The following is a 16,414-nucleotide window of genomic DNA, read 5'->3' as shown; positions in this document are numbered from 1 at the left end:
TGTCGTTGAGCGAAAGGTCAGTAGAGTTATTTTAACGAGTAATTAATCTTGGATGGCTACGTCAACAGGGCGGCAAGCTTGGCGCAGGCATAGCGGCATCCACCACTGATGCCGGGGAGGACGAAGAGGCGACCGAATTCGCCTTATTCTCAGTGGTCAGTCTTCGCCTGGCAAACATGAATTGTTCCATCAGTTCATGGTGCGCTTCTAGCCGCTGAATGCAGTGTAGACAAGCCGTCTTAGGCAAAGGATCGTTCATATTGACCTGTATTGAAAAAATGTATGACATGTTACAAATGTACATCGAATGAACGAAAATTTTGAGCTAAACTATCTTTCAAGGCTTTGTTGTCCGAATTAAATTACAAGTGGTTAGCTTTGTTTGTCAATTAATTACCGTTATAGGTAAATAGGCGTTGATTTTTTCAGCGAGTTTCATGCGCTCTCCTTCCTCACCGTAAATGTGTATTACAAATCGGTTCATTTTACTGCACAGCCTGCATATGAAGCCGGTTATCACCGCCTTATCCGTGCTGCCCATCCTTGAGCCAGGAATCGAAATCGGTGGGTGACAGTCGCGTGTTTCTAGTTTCTATACCACAGAGTCACGGGTGACACAATAAAAGCGTGTAACACTTCGATGACAGCAGCAGGAACCGTCGCGTATGAATGTTTGGTTATGAACGGAATGCGAGCACACTTTGTAAGTATGTACATGTGTGGTGTTCTCACGCACGTGATTTCAAGTGGTAAATAATTTCTCTTTCTTTTTTACATGTATATATATATATTTTTTTGTATTTTTATTATTTACCACAACTTTCTCCCTCTCTCCTGTTACTCTTTGTAGGGATCAGTGGTAACACCGCGAGCCCGAGACGTTCTCTACTTTTGTTTATTGCTAACTAATTTACTGCGCGAATAGCTAGCTGAAGGCGCTGTCGACTCTCTCTCTCTCTCTCTCACTCTCTCTCTCTCTCTCTCTCTTTTTCTCTCGCTACGGCAAGTTTGTAATGAACTACCCCCTCGGTATCCGAATTTTTTACGAATTTAATATTCCCAGATAATATGGTAAACCGGGGATTTTACAATAGTCTGATAAATATATTGGAGTTGCAGAGCAGCTTATACCCTATTCATCTCTGCCTTGACTGTGTTTTTTAACCGTTTTCACGCAAAATAATCGTCAAATATCATTAACCACAGAAAACTGAAGTCAACCTAAGGTTAAAAGCCATTTTGGTGCGATGTCCAGTCTAACGGGGTCAAATGTAATTGCGCTAACATGAGGATCTGGAATATCCTCTGGCCGATGTGGGACATATTTTGATCACATTTATTACGAGTACTGATCGAGGAGCTGGATTCATGTCTTTTTTATGGCATTGGTAAAGTAAAACGGCATTATACCACGCGAAGTATGCAACGCATCGCATGTGGTTGACTGGTCAGCTGTCATCTGTCATCTGTCAAAGGGCGTCTGGACTCACGGAACGCAAAAAAACTTTGGCATACCATGTATTTCATTTACAAAGTATTGTGCATTGATATAAAAAGGTTACGCGTTAGTTAACCTGAATGTCCTCGTAGTAAATTTCTGAGGACAGATTAGTGTAAGAAAATTAAGTAATATTATACTTTCTAGTACGTACTACATAATGCGAGAGTTGAGTGCTCATACTTCTACATATGTTTCATACTAGAATACGCAGAAGAAAAGTACATTGTAGCTTATAGCCGGATAAAGGGTGTATTGAAATCATATTATTATTCAATTTCCAGCGCGTGATTTTGTTATTCATTTATTTTCCAATCTAAAGATAATAATGAATAGAAAAAGTGAATTTCCACCACGAGAGGTAAATTTACACCACGAGTGAAGTGTCCCAGCAGCGGAGGGGAGGGGGGGGGGAGGTGAATGTGTAGTGCTATCAATGTTGGACGCATAGTTGGACGTGAAGGTGGCCGCTTTTGGTGGGCGCTAGTAGTAGTGGCAGTAGTGGCAGCCCTCTACGCAAGGAAACATCAAGGAAACAACATAAAATTCAATATGGTGGTTGATAGATTGATCAACTGTTGATGACCGTCGGGGTACTGTTAGAAAAAAGCCGAAATAAATAGAAATAAAAAAATTAACAAGAACAAGTACAACAAGTAAATAATAAAATGAAAATAAACGATAATTAAAAATGTTTGACAGTATCGTCGATAATTTATTATTTCGGTGGTGGACGGTCGTTGAGGGTTAATAGTGATGGACTTGAGGTGACTAAAGGCCGTGTTAGGCTAAACAGACAGATTATTAATCATGTGCGATGTGTGCGCCGACTTTCACGATCTTCTTCTCTCTTGTAAGCCATATGATACACTTAGTACATACAAAACTCTAACCTAACCTTTTCGAACGAGCCAACAAATGCCATCCGCATCTCTGTCCAGGCGTCCAACTGCCAAATCCCGATTATACACAGTATTTGCCCGATTTTCATTACTTTCCCTTATTACACATGTTTCATAGTTTGTCATGGAATTACGATTTATTTTTTTCCGATCCTCCGAGCTCACGATCTCGACTCTTTGTTCCATCGAGTGTCGCTACTTTATAACCTATCAATCTGTTGATTATTTTCTTTTTTCGTCTCATTTACTCGTTCTCAACCGATTGACATATCCCCATTCATATCTCTGTTTACTTTATTTCACACAACTGTCAAAACTGACGTCTTTGCCACATCCGCTGTTTTCAAACCTGGACAGAGTCCTCCCATTTCGTATCAAATTTAGGTAAACTTTTCCTTCCACTAACATTCTTTGTCCACGCAGACGAAGAACGGGCCTCCAAGGAGCAGGACGAGTTGGTCAACCTATGCATAGCTGATGTGGACACGATCCTGCAATATGTCAACCAGTGGGTGCAAAGGTATTGTGATCGTTTCTTCCGTGTAAACAATCAATACTAATATGCGTTCAATATTGGAAGAACGTTGAAAGTCTAAAATTAGATCAGATAGATAGGAATTAAAATTCTCTAAACATCTTCAAAGTACTTGCTTCCTTGCTGATTCAGACACTTTCTTTACAGGCAATGCATGTGCTGCTATCGGGATATTAAAAATTTTGACCGATTTTCAAGATTGATGCAAAGTGTTGTTCTTTCGACGCTTCAGCAACTTCAGGCTATTCAGGATGAGGACAAGGAGGAGGATCGCAATAAGGAGGGACATGCTGATGACGACAATGATGAGAAGAAAAAAGAAAAAAATAAAGCAGTGAACACGGCCACAGCTGTCGGTCAGGCCGATGGCTCAGAGAACTCGCAATCCAAGAGAAAACATTCCTGGTCACAGCAAGACAGGGAGAAATTGCTTCACCTTCTTTCTAAAATATTTCTTTTGAACTTTCCTCTCTATATCGCCATGAAACACGGTGGTGTGATCAGTCCTATCGCACCGATTAAGGTAACAACTCCTCAATACGTGCTAAACAATTGTCCAGTATTTAATATCCTGAAAGAGACTATTTGCAAGTATATCACTCATTTCGGGTACTTGCTAGTTGTTTATTGGTTAAAAACGCGTACCGTCCATCTGAATTTATTTCTCCATGACTATTTTCTTCCTTAAACGATACTTGAATGTTTAATTATCATTTCAGGATGAAGGAGGTTACTGCGAACCACACGATCCAGAAGTGCCGGCACCTCTGATCCGAGCTGTTTCAGTTTTTTGCCACCAAGGAGGCTTCAACATCATGTCCGCGTGTTTCGATATGGAAAACGCACTGCCGGTCGGCCTGGCGCACTCTATGGTCGCGGTTATTTGCAATCTCAAATTGTGGCTGAATTACGGGAGTGTTATTCAGCTGTTTGTGCCTTTGAGGAGACGAGTTATGAGGTATATGTGCCGCCTCGGGGACAAAGAGCTCCGAACTCCGGCCGTCAGGACTATGGCAGGTTTGTTAGATGATCTTCTCCACGTTAAGAAATGTCAGCAGTTTCGAGTTTCTCAAAACGGGTTTTTTTCCCCTTAGATTTCATGTGGAGTGCGGTTAAAGACCCGATAGACGCGGTTCTTCCGACTTTTGACAGAGACGGACTGGATCTGGCATTCAAGTACTTTACCAGCACAACGCTGACCATGAGACTGGCCGGTGTGGCGCAGATAAACGCGCATATCACAACATTCAATGAACTTTGCAACAGTGAAACTGTTGCCGAAGTCGAGCAGGTGGGTCACGCTCTTGCCGCCTGGCTGACCGAGAACAACATAATCGCCCATATATTCGGTCCGAATTTGCACGTCGAAGTTATCAAGCAAAGTCACATTGTTCTGAGTTTCCTGGCAATGGAGGGAAGGATTTCACCTTCGGACATGGACACCATGTGGCAGGCAGCCCAGTTGAAGCACTGTGGCAGGCCCGTTTACGATCTGCTCGCGCCGCTAGTTAAGCACCTTGCGCCAACGCCTGTTCTTCATTTGTACTCGCTTCTCGGAAAATTGGAGCCAAAGGATCATAACGAGCAAAGCCTCTTCCTCGCCTCTGCTTTGATAAAGTTCATCTGGACCTCAGGAGGTTCGGGATACTCTGGCGGACTGGCCATGAAAAACAGAGGGATTCTCGTCAGCTCCAGAGGTCTCGGTGGCAGCAGCAGCAGCGACCCCAGCGGCATGGAGGGATCCAGCCCCGACGAGGAGGAAGAGGAGCCCAGTCCTGCGCCGTCTGACGGACCTTCACCTCGCAAACAGGCCAGAGGAGACAGCAGCGATTGCGAAGGTCAGATTCACAACGTTTCAAGTCACGATGCTACTGTATTCTAGTCTAACTTTGTATTAAGTTTCCGATTCCATTGAATGGATTTCTTTCTCGTTAAATTTAGGCAACTTCAAGACTGAGAGTTTGGAGGCGATTCCGGTCGTCTGTGGTATAACAGACACAGAGGAAGGCGTGGAATTGAGGAAGGACAGCGAAGTTGGACTTCTTAGAAAATCGGAAGAGCAACAAGATTCGGGTTTCAGGACAGACGAAGCTTCGGAACTTAAAGAGAAGCCGCAGAGTGGTTCCGATGCCGAGGCTGACACGGAGAAGTCAAATACCGAGGAGATAAACGTTTATGAAAAAATGAGAAAGAAGTTACTGAGAAAGAGGAAAAAGCCACTGAGATGTCTCGATTCAGGTACTGGCCAATCAAACTTGGACGATTGCGACAAGAAGGCGAAAGTTAGCGAGTTGCTTCCTGACGCCGATGGAGTGAAGAAAAATGATTGCATCCTGAAGAACACTCTGGACCATCCGAGATCGGATCCGACCAACGTTGACGACACCCTAGATCACGTCAAGCAGCAAGCAATGGCGATGGAGCCAAACGATCAGCAAGTCCCAACGACGGCCGCGCTGCTTAGAAGAGCCAACAAGAGCAAATACCTTGCCCTGGTCGGGCACGCTCACGGTATCGATAGAGGACCGGATTCCGCGGATACGTCTCATGACGAGGATGACAGCGACGTTGCGGTGGCAGCCGTCACGGCCGCCGAAGACACCGGTGCCGTCATGTCCGAGTTAGCGGGACTCGTACACTCGAGTGGGCCGCCGTTCCTTGCCTCGACCCTCGACGAAATGCTCTCAGACGAGGAGGGCTCTTACAGCAGCCGGATATCGAACAAGAGCGAGAAGAACATGGCCGATTTTGACGGGGAGGAGAGCGGCTGCGAGGAGGAACTCGCACAGCTGGCAGCGAGGCATTTAACTGCGATACAGATGCAGGCATATCACCAGGACCATCAACATCCGGCCATGGCGCTCAGAAGGTCCATCTGCCGGCCACCACAGCTCAGGACTGCTCGACAGACGATAGCTAGGCTCAGCTCGCAGTTCAATTTGGAGACCGTTTGTAAACCCGGAAACACTTTGCTGTGGGACATTCTACAGGATGACAAGATAGGCAGCTTGGGCGAGGGTCTGGCTCTGGAGGCTGAAAAAGCGCTATGCAGTTTGCTTTGCTTCAACGTAGACAGGCTCATACCGATGAAATTCATTGAGGGATGCTTAGAAAACTTGGCATCCAACAGATCGGTTGTCGTTTCTCTGAGGCTGCTGCCCAAGCTGCTGGCTAGTTTTCAACAGTTTGACGCGATGGACGCTCACACGATAACCACGTGGGCGGACAGGGAGCGAGGAATGATGAGGCATTTTTTCAACAACCTGAGAACGTACGCCACCAACGGGTCGAAGACTAATCTCTATTCTCATCAGACTGAGGTTCAAGTGAGGCTGCAATTTCTGTCGTCTATATTCTCGCCACTCGGTTCGCCAGACTCGTTCAGACTCAGTCTTGAACAGGTCGACATACTGTGGCAGTGTCTGTCTCAGGATTCCATGTGCTCGGACGAACTTTTCAGCTGGCTACTCAGCCAAGCTAAATCCACGGAACAGCACGCTCTCGGAATGGATACCCTTAAACATTTGTGCATGCGGAAGCTGCCCAGTCTTCCTCCTGAAACCATAAGCATGACTGGTCTCAGCTTGTTTCAACAGCTGTGCAACCTTGCCAGGCTGGCCGCTGCCCACTTGGACCGACCTTTGAGGGACGTTGATACCGTGGGAATGGATTTCCTGTGGAGAATAGCTCTGCGAGCCAAGAGCACCGACGTCAGTATGGCTGCCATACAGTATCTGAACGGTTATTACATGTCGCGGCAGCTTACTCAGGAGGCCGAGTTCGTTTCCCAATGCATGATGCATCTAGCTGCGGCCAGCGCTGATCTGGAAACAAACGAAGAGGCGAGTCTACGGTGTATACAGCGTGCGTTGCTCCTGCTCAGAACCCATTTGGAAGCCTTTAGAAAACGTTATGCTTACCATCTTCGAAGATGGGCTTTGGAAGGAAGAGGCGCGGGGAGCCACGTAGCGATGAATACCTCGGAAAAAGGACAACAGATAAGAATATTTGTTCAGCCAGCCGGTATACCCGACAAAACCAGCTTCACCTTGCTCAGTACTGATTTTGTCGCTGATCTCAGGGCTGAAGTGGCAAAGTGGTGGGATGACACCCAGAATTCTCAGGACAAAGCATCTACGGCTTTGGGCAACTCAAGCGCTAACGGCAGCTCTGTCCTTGGTTCGCTACTCACGGACGGGCCGATCAGGATGATAACTCAGGGCCAAGAGTTGACCATAGACTTTGACGAGAAGACCCTGCAAGAAATGGGTTTCAAGGATGGGCAGCTCGTTTTTATATCTCTGGGTGCAGGTCGAGGCAGCGGAAGTGGAAGGAGTGGCAAGCGAGACGTCGACTCACCGTCTTTGCTACCACCTCCACCGAGAGAATCGTTGCCCACTCTCCTTCTGCTTAGACCGCAATACTTCGAGCAACTTTTTACTTTAATGAGGACGTTGAGCGCCATGAAGACAATCGTCAAAGGGGGCCAAACCATACCGCACACAAAAGCACAGGTACTTTCCAGGCGAGTTTGGGATACCCTGACACTTTTGCCGACCAGCCCGACCCTTCTCCTCGGATTTCAAAAATTAGGGGAGGCTTCCTTCCCGGAATTACTTGATCCTGCCAGTCCTCAGAAGCTTATGTATTCCCTTTACATCGTCGAGTCGCTCAGCAGAAGGAATACGTCTAATCAACCAACCTCAACAAGCAGCGTAACTATCACGCCTGTTCACGAGGGCGGAGGTGACGCCGAGGACAACCAGGAGGATAAGGACAAGGAGATCTCATGGGCAGCAGCCTTCGTTCAACACGGTGGACTTCGACATCTCTTTGATATCTTTATGTCCGGCTGTTTGGAGCGAGGAGACGGTAGCGAATGGCAGCAGGACTGTCTTGCTAGCCTTTTAAAGCAGCTCTGCCACCTCGGAGTCGTCAAAGAAGAGCGGAAACGAAGTAAGGCCGACAAACTTCTCGTTCCTCGTCTCAGCGACGCTATGCTAGCAATGATGGATGTAGATACGGTAATGCCGAGGATAACTAGCATTCTTCACGAAGCCTCTCTCCCCAGGGATCCGAACCATTACAAAACTGGACTGTTTGGATGGGCCCAGGTCATTCATTACACGACGGCGCTACTCGTTTGCTGGGTACACAGCGATCCCGCTGCTCAACAGTCGCTTTTCTCGTCATTGGAACCTTTTGGCAAATCCTGGCTAAGGCGGCTTGTTCTAGAAGATCCTGAGCCTGCAGTTAGGAGAGAAGTATGCACCGCCTTGTATAGGCTGTGTCTGGGAAGCACAGGCTCCGATGACGGAGGAACAGACACTACCAGTCTGATCGGACCCATGCTTTCCACGTTATTGGAGCATCTAGTCGTTGCCGAGGCCATGAGGCCTTTCCATCATAAGCCTGATTTGCCTCTTCACTTACATTCAGCTCTTGACGACGGGAAGGAACCATATGGCCCAGCGTGCAGGGATTATTTCTGGCTGGTATGCAGACTGGTTGATTCTCTGCCCGAGGAAATTATAAAAGAGAATTTGGAACAGTCGTGCGTTTCGACAATAGACATAGAGGCCCTAGCCGTCAGAGTTATCGATTCTGTTTTGACCAGGGAGCATCTTGAAACTCGTCACAACACCGTCGAAGACGATGGACTTGTCGGTCTCCTGAACTTGGCCTGTAACATAATGATACACAATCCCCCTTGTAAGCAAGGTAAACTCGGACAAAAACTTCTGCACGAAGTTTTCGACTTTCTATTCGCACTGCCCAATCCGAGAACAAAACACGTGCCCAAATGCAAAAGCCAAGTCTCGAGATCAGCTGCTTTTGACTTGCTCGTTGAATTGGTTAAATCTGCACCCGGTAATTACAGGATACTTCACGAGAAGTTACTCGCTCAGCACAGACCAGGACCCCATTCTCCGTATCCTTGGGATTACTGGCCGCACGAAGACGGGAGATCGGACTGCGGCTATGTGGGATTGACAAACTTAGGTGCCACATGTTATATGGCCAGCTGCATGCAGCATCTTTACATGATGCCGCAAGCTCGCATTTCCATTCTGGGTGCCGACTGCGCGGAAGCTAACAAGCATCAGTTGACGCTCAGGGAGTTACAAAGAATGTTTGCATATCTTCAAGAATCTGAAAGAAAGGCTTACAATCCTCGCAGTTTTTGCAGAGTGTATACAATGGATCACGCACCTCTGAATACCGGCGAGCAGAAAGACATGGCAGAATTTTTTATAGACCTCGTCTCAAAGCTTGAGGAAATGACAATGGACTTGAAAAATCTTGTCAAGACTTTATTCTGCGGCGTTATTTCCAACAACGTCGTGTCGCTCGACTGCGAGCATGTCAGCAGAACGCTGGAAGAATTTTATACGGTCAGATGCCAAGTGGCCGATATGAGGAATCTATACGAAAGCCTCGATGAAGTTACGGTGAAAGATACGCTGGAGGGAGATAATATGTACACATGTTCACAGTGCGGAAAAAAAGTCAGGGCTGAGAAGAGGGCTTGCTTTAAGAAACTGCCCCACATTTTATGCTTTAACACAATGCGTTACACATTCAATATGGTCACAATGCTCAAGGAGAAGGTAAATACGCATTTCAGTTTTCCACTAAGACTGGACATGTCCGGATATGTCGAGAAGAAACTCATGCCCCAGCATTATCAGGAGGAGAAAATTGCCTCTGAAAAAAGGAAGTCTGAGAGCGAGGGGAGCTCGGGCGTTGCTGACGACAAAGAAGCCACAGAGCATCATCAATACGATTTGATCGGCGTTACCGTTCACACTGGCACAGCGGATGGAGGGCATTATTATAGTTTCATCAGAGATCGAACATCGCCGAATAAAAACAAGTGGTTTCTGTTCAATGACGCCGAAGTGAAGCCGTTTGACCCAAACCAGATCGCTGCCGAGTGTTTTGGTGGCGAAATGACCAGTAAAACGTACGACTCTGTCACCGACAAGTTTATGGACTTCAGTTTCGAGAAAACCAACTCCGCATACATGCTTTTCTATGAGTGGTGTGCCAATCCAGGTGATCAGCACAAAGACGACGAGGCCACAGTTTCTAGCCTGATGGACACGCCTCATTCTCTACAGTCACTGCAGCAGATCAACAATCTTCCACCTCTGGAGCTCAATAAAGAATTGGAAGATTGGATATGGCAAGACAACATGCACTTTCTGCAGGACAAAAACATTTTTGAGCACACGTACTTCAGCTTTATGTGGCAGATATGTGGCTACATACCACAAACTCTACTGTCTATGCAACCCGACATCACCGAGATGTCGGCAGAGCTCTCAACTTCATTTTTCATGGAGACTTTCATTCACGCTAAGGAAAAACCGACTATGGTTCAGTGGGTTGAACTGCTCACAAAGCAGTTCAACGGTTCGGTAGGAGCTTGCGCCAGATTTTTGGAAAGAATGGCTGGGGATTCCTGGTGGCCGATTCAGATTCTTGTCAAATGCCCAAACCAGATGGTGCGCCAGATGTTTCAGCGACTCTGCATACATGTTATTCAACGATTGCGAGCCACTCAGGCTCCCCTCTACCTTGCTTGTGATCCCGAGGGCGATCTAAGCACCGTCGGCACCCAGTCCTGTGTCACAAGGTTTGTGAGGATGCTGCTTTCCCTCATGGAACATGCTAAGCAGCACTTGAAACACCTCACTGAGTATTTCAGCTTCTTGTACGAATTTAGCAAAATGGGAGAGGAAGAGACTTTGTTTTTAATTCAAGTACAAGCCATTTCAACCATGGTCAATTTCTATCTCGGTCATAAGACCCACGAGTTTGTAGACACTGTCAGTGAGGAGGAGGAGGAAGAGGAGGTCGTAGCCGTTCCCACTGACAAACTTAGGCCGGCATCTCTCGACAAAATGATCACACTCATCGCAGCTCTGGTGGAACGAAGCAGAGGAGCAGATCACAGGTTCGTAGCACTTTTTCCTCGATTCAACGCAAACGAGGGGTTTGCTTCATGCAATCACTTGTGAAATCTGGTTTACTCCTTGAGATTCTTTGAAATTCATGAACTCCCATGAAATAATTTCAAATTCTGGAAATCTCTGGAAATCTATGAAATAATTTCAACTCATTGGAAATTATTTGAAATCTTTGAAATTTTGGAATCTGGTACATACTACAATTGATGAGTGATTAACATGTTGAGCTCGGACTCGATTTTGCGGTGCTTTTCGTTCAGGCGGTGCGGTGGTACCTTAAGATAGATTCAATCTCGAATTTTCATAGCCATACATTGAACTTAAATATTGTTCAAAGCCACTGAAAAAAGTATACTTTCTAGACTATTTTTTGCATTCTTCAACTTAAGTTTTGCAATGAAACGACAAACGACAAATTATTCTTAACAAATAATTTTACAGGCTGACGCTGTCCCCCGCTGATCTGAATGCAGTTGCTGGCGGAAAAGGGTTTCCATTTTTGTACCAGCAAACGCGAGACGTCATAAACTTGAATCAGACACGGAACTTGATTCAATCCTTGTGTCGCTGGAACGACAGACTCGCCGTCCATATAGTTACGATGATATTCCAGGCTATAACCAAGCACACGGATGTTTGCCAGCCATTTTTCAAGCTGTTGACTTTTCTCACCGAAGGATCTGGCCCCAGTGGCTTACCCTGCATGACCCAGTTGGTTCTCGGACGAGTTTGGGAAGCTGCAAGAGTTGCCCCTCACGGAGCACTCGAGTGGCTGGCCCTTGCCGTTGCTAGAAGCAAATTGGCCCATGCCTGGGTCTTGCAGGGCCTCGATACCTGGCTGCAGCATTTCCTTCTGGAACATTCGAATCAGAGGGTCAGATCCGCAGCTGCATTTTTGCTCGTATCTCTGGTTCCCTCCACCCACTTCAGGCAAGGATACAGAACGGCGCATAGACTCGGCCTGGGATGTAATTCTGCAAGGGAATTGCAACTCTCGTCGGAAGCAACCCTGGTTCTTCACCAGATTTATACAGCGCTGTTGAGACTCTTACAACCAGCCAGACATTACATCGACATCCAAACACACGGAACGATGAAACTCACTGCCTATTTCGCATTACTTACTTACTGCGTTGTTTCTAAGACTGAAAAACTGATGGTGAGTAGGATATGGTCTCTAAATACAATTTTTATTTTGGTTTCTCATTTGTGTTGTTACACTGAAGCAGTATAAAGACTTGTGTTTCTTTTATTTAATATTATTACAGTATATTCTAGATAAAAGGTGAGTTGTATAATTCGTCTATTGTGTTTCAGTTTGGACAATACTTGAATGATTTGTGGACATTGTTTCATCCAAAATTATCGGAGCCAAGTATACCCGTACATCACAATAAACAAGCCGTATTATTATTCTGGTATCATGTATGTTCCGACTGTCCTGAGAATGTCGCAATGATACTGCACAATCCACACATCACAAAGAATATTGCATTTAATTATATATTGTAAGTTATTGTTACATAAGAACTTAATAGTCGAGATTAAAATCTCTCGGCAAAAATGTTTAACTGTTTGTCAATCCAAATGATTTATTTGCTATTAAGATCGTAAACTATTTATTTTGTCTCCCTATTTTTTCGCAGAGCCGATCACGAAGACCAAGATGTTGTTTTATTTAATCGTGTTATGCTTCCTGCGTACTACGGTTTGCTCAGACTCTGTTGTCAACAGTCTCGTGCCTTTACGCGACAATTGGCAGCTCATCAAAATATCCAATGGGCGTTCAAGAACATTACTCCACACCCTACTCAATATTCTACTGTAAGTGTACCAAAGTATGGGAATAATTAATGAAAGAATGCCAACTTTTGCACTTGACCTATTTACACGAACCTTGACATCCGCTATTTCCGTACTCCTGTTCCAGGCTGTCGATGAACTGTTCAAACTAATGCAGCTTTTGGTAGCTAGACATCAGGATCAAACGGAACAAGAAGAAGCCGAAATTGCTTCTTTTCGACGAGGCACCCTGTCCTCTTACCTGCAAGGCTTGGACGGGCGCTCGTGCTGGGCGACGCTCATCTCTGCGTTTAGGTAAATATGACCGACACTACCTTGGAACACAGGGGCAACAATGAATAACTAGGCGAAATTTGAACCGAAAATATCAAAGTAAAACAATCCTCAATAATCAGCTTCTTCATATTTTGTCAGAATCCTTATCGAATCCGACGATGATCGTCTGTACGTCGTCTACAATGGCGGGCTGAGTATGGCGCTGGAGGCATTTCATATGCTTCACATAATGTACCATGAAGCGACGGCTTGCCATGTAGCCGGAGACCTGGCAGAGTTGATAGCGATCATAGTCGAGTTGATACGCTGCGTCAGAACAGCTCGCGACGGTCCAGACGCAAGAAATATACTAGCAAACAGCAAGGAATGGCCGGACGTACTGAGAAAACTAGCCACTCTGCTTAACACATACAATCCGCCTGATATGAGAACACTGGCTATCGACCTTCTCAAAGAGTTGGTGATGCTCGTGCCCGGCGAAGCTATTTCCATCCTGGCCCCATTGCTCTCTCATTGTCACGCAGCCCTCCAGGAGTCCCACGCAGCTGTTCCTCCCGGCCCTTATCTACCCCGGCGATCCAATCCACCTGGAAAAATGGCCTCTAGACCCGCTCGACCCATGGTGCAGATGGCAGTTCCCCATTCTCAACTAGAAGCGTCCAAAGGCGTTGACCTCGAGTACGACGGTGCTCTGCTTGAGTTTTACTTACCGTATCACGAGCTGATCGATGTCATGTGCAGATTGGCTATAAACAATGACTGCATGACCGACACATTGGTTAATCTCAGTGCGATGCTTGGTTTCGAAGGTGTGTAAACTGAGTGTGATTACTGGTTTTATCGCCTTTATTTTAATTAAAGCTGACGTTGGGGTCGATACAGGGAAAATTCATTCACCCGAATGTTTGTTCATTTATTATAAAATAGTGGAAACGAAACCAGTTCTCTTATTTATAATCTCCCGAATTATTTGCGTTTCAGGGGTTCCTCTTCATCTGGCGCTGTTTCCACGATTATGGCTGGACGTGCACGCGGCAACGCATATTGATAGAAAGCACATAGCCGCGTTACTCTGTTCATCATACACGGTGGATTACGTGGACGCGGTGCTCCTTGACGAGAGATCGTCACTCGGTGTGCCGGCTATACACGCCTTCCTGAAGACTTTTTTTCCAAAATTAGCCAGCCACGTTTTGACCGAGCAGACTTGTTCCCTGATCGACAATCTCGTCAGCTCGCTGACCGCGATGGTGGAGGCGGTGGACGTTCAAGTTGCTGCGCACAGATTAACCGGAGATCTGAGGGCTCTGGCTCTCGTTTACAGCAGTGGCACGAGGCTCAAACCTCCCGGCGGTCTTCAGCCAGCCTTGGACACGCTTCTAGCTAGGACGAGGGCGGCTAAGGCGAAAGAGGCCGGACAGACGGAGCTCGAAGCGCCGTCTAAGAAGCGGAAGTTGAGCTCGAGTGAGGAAGAGGAGCAGGATGACAAACCCACTCTTTTGTTGGTCGACGATGCGACGACGAAGGAAGAAAAAGCCGGCTTCGTTCTTAACGTGGATGATAAAATTCAGTGCGGTGACAAAGAAGATTGTCCTAACGTGTCGCGAATAGACGAAGAGGACAAGCCGGGTGATTCGGTTAAATCAAAGACTGTAGCAACTAATATTACGACCGTATCTTCCACCGCTGTTTGCGGCACGACGACAACAACTACGACAACCACGACAACCGCAAGCAGCTGTTTTAGTCAGATACGCTGTTCGCTGACCAATGTATCGTGGCTTGAAATGCTTGAGAAAACAATCGTTGACCTACAAATGATTGTGCAATTGCAAATTAAGAACAATTAATTAACAGTAATAATTATATTTAAAAAAGACTGGTTTTTGTGCAGATGCTCTGGCCGGCGGTCTGGTTGTTGAAAAAATACGCGTCATGCATTTAATCTGGGGTTTTCATATTTCATGAATTGTTGGTTTTCCACTGTGTATAGAATTCTGCAATCGATTTTTCAAAACAGAAATCATATATTTTTTCTTTTTCTTCTTGGCATAATATCCATTCTGTTCAAATTATTATCAACTTTACTATTATAACAAGCATCGGTTGCTATTATATGGAACGGGAATCTTCGAAAAGCAATAACATACAGAAAGAGTCGTAAAGACGAAAATGTGAGTACAATCATAGTATCACACGCTTGTGAATAAATAAATGAAAAAAGAAAATGAATAATAAATTGTCATGCCATCACTCAACGCAAATTAATTTTACATTATCATCGCTACGTACAATAGCGTGAAATTTTGGAATTATACAAATTGTAGCATTAGAATCTTATATTCAGCTGAGCAACGAGCCGTACAAAACCGTACGTGTCCGCGTCCAAAGTAGAGACATAATTATACCTATATTGCTCAATGTAAAACTATTTAAGCAACAGTTTTAACACCAGAAAATACATATTTCGGCATTCAGTCAACGTCGACTAGAAGATAACCCACGAACTTGCTGGCGCGTTCTAGAACGGATGTGAAGGATTAGTCTCCAAATAAAACCTGTTTTGCGTACACACTATTTGAAAGAAACAATAGTCGAGAGAGAGTATATTACAATCGGATGTATTCTCACTTTTTATTCGTCATTTATGGATTCGTACTATATAGACGGCTGATTTAATAAAGGCCGTAGTTGTTTCAATGGTCAATATTACTATGGTCTTATTGCCAATTCATGATTTTGTCACCGCTCGATAAATTTGTGTACGAGGTTTTTACTGAATTGTCTACAAATAGGGTTTTCTTCTTTCTCGCCGTTATTTCATACTTTATTGCCGATATTGTATGGAGGCATATGATGATATGTGTATGAGTTTCCAATTGTAACTAGAGATTGAGAGTACTGTTTTTTTTCTGTTTACATTTTGTTTATTATTTTACCGTATAACAGCATATGATGTGGACTGCTAAAAACTGAGCACAAGATTCGTTAACATGATGACAATTTAGCATTAGCCAATTGCGCTAGCTTAATAATTAATATATAATATAATAGTACACAAAATTTCAGATGTCTAACATTTCAGACATTTATAATTCATTCTTAAAAATAGCGTTGTTGAATGCAACATGCTTAGTTTATTAATACCATTTTACAATTTCAATACTGAAATAAAACCTAGTATGGATTGCTCCAATTACACCATCAATCGTGAAAAGTTTCTCTGAAACATTCTCTAATAAAGTTTTGACTGGTTCATTGATTGTTGTTTTTAGCACTTTGGTTGTTCGCCGTTGATATTTTCTTCAAGCCGTACTGGCGGATATGTGCTCTTGCTCTCCCTATTTGTATCTATCTACCTATATCGACAACTGAAACGCCGACCGAAAAGCATTTTCATAAAATAAATGATTTAATAACTCAA

The 16,414-nt window shown here is 45.0% G+C and overlaps 1 protein-coding gene across 1 annotated transcript; it reads left to right on the top strand.

The window, feature by feature from the left end:
- Positions 1–1,919: 1,919 nt before the first annotated feature.
- LOC107219471 (ubiquitin carboxyl-terminal hydrolase 34) lies at positions 1,920–16,414 on the top strand. The gene is made up of 12 exons (XM_015657695.2): positions 1,920–2,351; positions 2,824–2,920; positions 3,083–3,458; positions 3,655–3,952; positions 4,030–4,773; positions 4,877–10,898; positions 11,353–12,070; positions 12,229–12,419; positions 12,558–12,735; positions 12,842–13,008; positions 13,129–13,799; positions 13,972–16,414. Exons 1-12 carry the CDS (start codon positions 2,309–2,311, stop codon positions 14,838–14,840), a joined length of 10,374 nt encoding a protein of 3,457 aa, XP_015513181.2. The 5' UTR covers positions 1,920–2,308; the 3' UTR covers positions 14,841–16,414.

This window comes from Neodiprion lecontei, chromosome 7, assembly GCF_021901455.1.
Source record: "Neodiprion lecontei isolate iyNeoLeco1 chromosome 7, iyNeoLeco1.1, whole genome shotgun sequence".
Lineage (NCBI taxonomy): Eukaryota > Metazoa > Arthropoda > Insecta > Hymenoptera > Diprionidae > Neodiprion > Neodiprion lecontei.
The sequence above is the reverse complement of the archived record's forward strand: the minus strand, read 5'-3'. Positions and strand labels throughout refer to the sequence as shown.